This window comes from Sinocyclocheilus grahami, unplaced genomic scaffold, assembly GCF_001515645.1.
Source record: "Sinocyclocheilus grahami isolate Dianchi unplaced genomic scaffold, SAMN03320097.WGS_v1.1 scaffold1461.1, whole genome shotgun sequence".
In the NCBI taxonomy this organism is placed as follows: Eukaryota; Metazoa; Chordata; class Actinopteri; order Cypriniformes; family Cyprinidae; genus Sinocyclocheilus; species Sinocyclocheilus grahami.
Genome location: NW_015506640.1, coordinates 2,786 through 5,193, shown reverse-complemented (window position 1 = coordinate 5,193; position 2,408 = coordinate 2,786). Strand labels below are relative to the sequence as shown.

The window sequence follows — 2,408 nt, the reverse complement described above, 5'->3', positions numbered from 1 at the left end:
ATAGATAAATAGACAGATAGATAGATAGATAGACGGATAGACAGACAGACAGACAGACAGACAGATAGATAGACAGATGGATAGATAGACAGATGGATAGATAGACAGATGGATAGATAGACAGATGGATAGATAGACAGATGGATAGATAGATAAATAGACAGACAGACAGACAGACAGACAGATAGATAGACGGATAGACAGATAGATAGATAGATAGATAGATAGACAGACAGACAGATAGATAGATAGATAGATAGATAGATAGATAGATAGATGGATAGACAGATAGATAGATAGATAGATGGATAGACAGATAGATGGATAGACAGATAGATGGATAGACAGATAGATGGATAGACAGATAGATAGATAGATAGACAGATAGATAGTTATTAGTGTATTATTTTATTTGGATTCCATTTGAGTGTATAAATAATAATGGAATATAAAATAATGTTGCTAGATTTTTCAGTAGTCAGGATAATTCTCAGTGGATTCTCAGTTCTCAAGGAGACTGTGTCACATTCATGACAAACGTATAACGTGATGTTGCTAGTAGCAGTGATTGAATTGTTACTTGTTTCTAATAAAACTTACCCTATAAATCAGACATTTTCCCACATGCCTGGCTCAGAATCGCTCTTTGTGTTCAGAGATTCTTCAGATTTTTCAGAGCCCTAAGTCACAGAGTTTCTCTCGTAATAAACTGCCATTAGTTGCTAATCTAACTAGCTATCAAGATAATAGTTCAAATACCAGATCAGATGTGCCCGTAATGTAAGGAACATTGCTGTCACCTAATGAATGTCTGTTTTCATTTCAGCTGTGATTTTGCCCACAATATGGAGGTATCTGCAGACGTTAAATGCAGCACCGTACTTTCTTGGTCTCAGCCTATCAGCGTTCAGCTTCAGCGGGCTTCTCGCTGGTCCTTTGTTTGGCCTCTGGTCAGATCGCACACTCTCCACCAAGAAAGTCATCCTGTTCGCCAATGTCTTTGAGATTGTTGGTAAGTTTGCACTTAAAGGAATAGTTCACCCAAAAATGAACATTTGCTGACAATGTCCTCACTCTCCGGCCATCCGAGATGTAGATGAGTTTGTTTCTTCATCAGATTTGTAGAAATGTAGCATTGCATCACCGTTTCAGCAATGGATGCTCTGCAGTGAATGGGTGCCGTCAGAATGAGAGTCCAAACAGCTGATAAAAACATCACAATAATCCACAAGTAATCCACACCACTCCAGTCCATCAGTTAATGTCTTGTGAAGCCAAAAGCTGCGTGTCTGTAAGAAACACATCCATCATTAAGATGCTTTAACTTTAATGTGTTAATTCTGTCCATAAATATGAGTTCATAATCCATAATAACATTGCCTCCAGTGAAAAAGTCCATCTCCTGTTGTCTCTCACATCAAAATACACCCACATATTTGTTTAGAGCTGTTTTGGCTTGTAAACAGTGCTTGATCAGCGCAGATTTCTCTCCTGATTCAGACCAGATTACTTTGTCACTGGAGGAAACATTATTATGAATTATGAACTCGTATTTTAGCTGGAAGCTAATTTTTAAAGTTAAAAACGTCTTAATGATGGATGTGTTTCTTACAAACACGCATCTTTTGGCTTCACAAGACATTAACTGATGGACTGGAGTGGTGTGGATTACTTGTGGATTATTGTGATGTTTTTGCCAGCTGTTTGGACTCTCATTCTGACGGGACCCATTCACTGCAGAGCATCCATTGGTGAGCAAGTGATGTAGTGCTGTATTTCTCCAAATCTGATGAAGATACAAACTCACCTGCATCTTGGATAACCTGAGGGTGAGCACATTTACAGCAATTTCACCATTTTTGGATGAACAGCTCCTATAATGAAGGCTACGCTTGCAGTGTTGGTGGCTTTTGGGTAACATCTCTTTCTGTCTGTTTTTAGGTAATTTCATGTATTTTATGGGATACTCCAAATGGTTATTGCTCAGCAGTCGTCTAGTTGCAGGTGAAGTTTCAGTCTAATTCTTTAAGGTTATGTCTATTTTAATGCTTTAGTGATTTAACCAGTTTCTAATGGTTTCTCTAGGTATTGGCACTGGTGCTGGATCATCTATCTTCAGCTTCTTGACTAGAAATACAGCCTCTGAGGACCGTTCGACTGTTTTCGCTGCGGTTATGGCCTGCCGTCAAGCTGGGCTTCTGATTGGTCAGTGAAAATAAATTAGTAGACCATACAAGGAAATTAGGATTTGTGCAATACAATATTTTAATTCCTGTTTATATTCAGCAGGTGTTCTACCGAACATATAGTTTGATTAATTATATGTAATAAATTATTTATAACAATTAAATCATTATATTTGTATTAATTATAATTTTATATATATATATATATACAGTGGGGAAAAA

At 37.3% G+C, this 2,408-nt stretch overlaps 1 protein-coding gene across 1 annotated transcript in view; it reads left to right on the top strand.

Moving 5' to 3' along the window:
- LOC107570453 (major facilitator superfamily domain-containing protein 8-like) overlaps positions 1 to 2,205 on the top strand; it is a gene marked incomplete at its 3' end in the record, with an annotated part of 4,024 nt that extends 1,819 nt beyond the window's left edge. Inside the window, exons 2-4 of the mRNA XM_016256686.1 lie at positions 827 to 1,012; positions 1,942 to 2,004; positions 2,086 to 2,205. Of these exons, the coding sequence (XP_016112172.1) occupies positions 827 to 1,012; positions 1,942 to 2,004; positions 2,086 to 2,205 (369 nt within the window). The remainder of the gene's footprint in view (positions 1 to 826; positions 1,013 to 1,941; positions 2,005 to 2,085) is intronic.
- Positions 2,206 to 2,408: the final 203 nt, after the last annotated feature.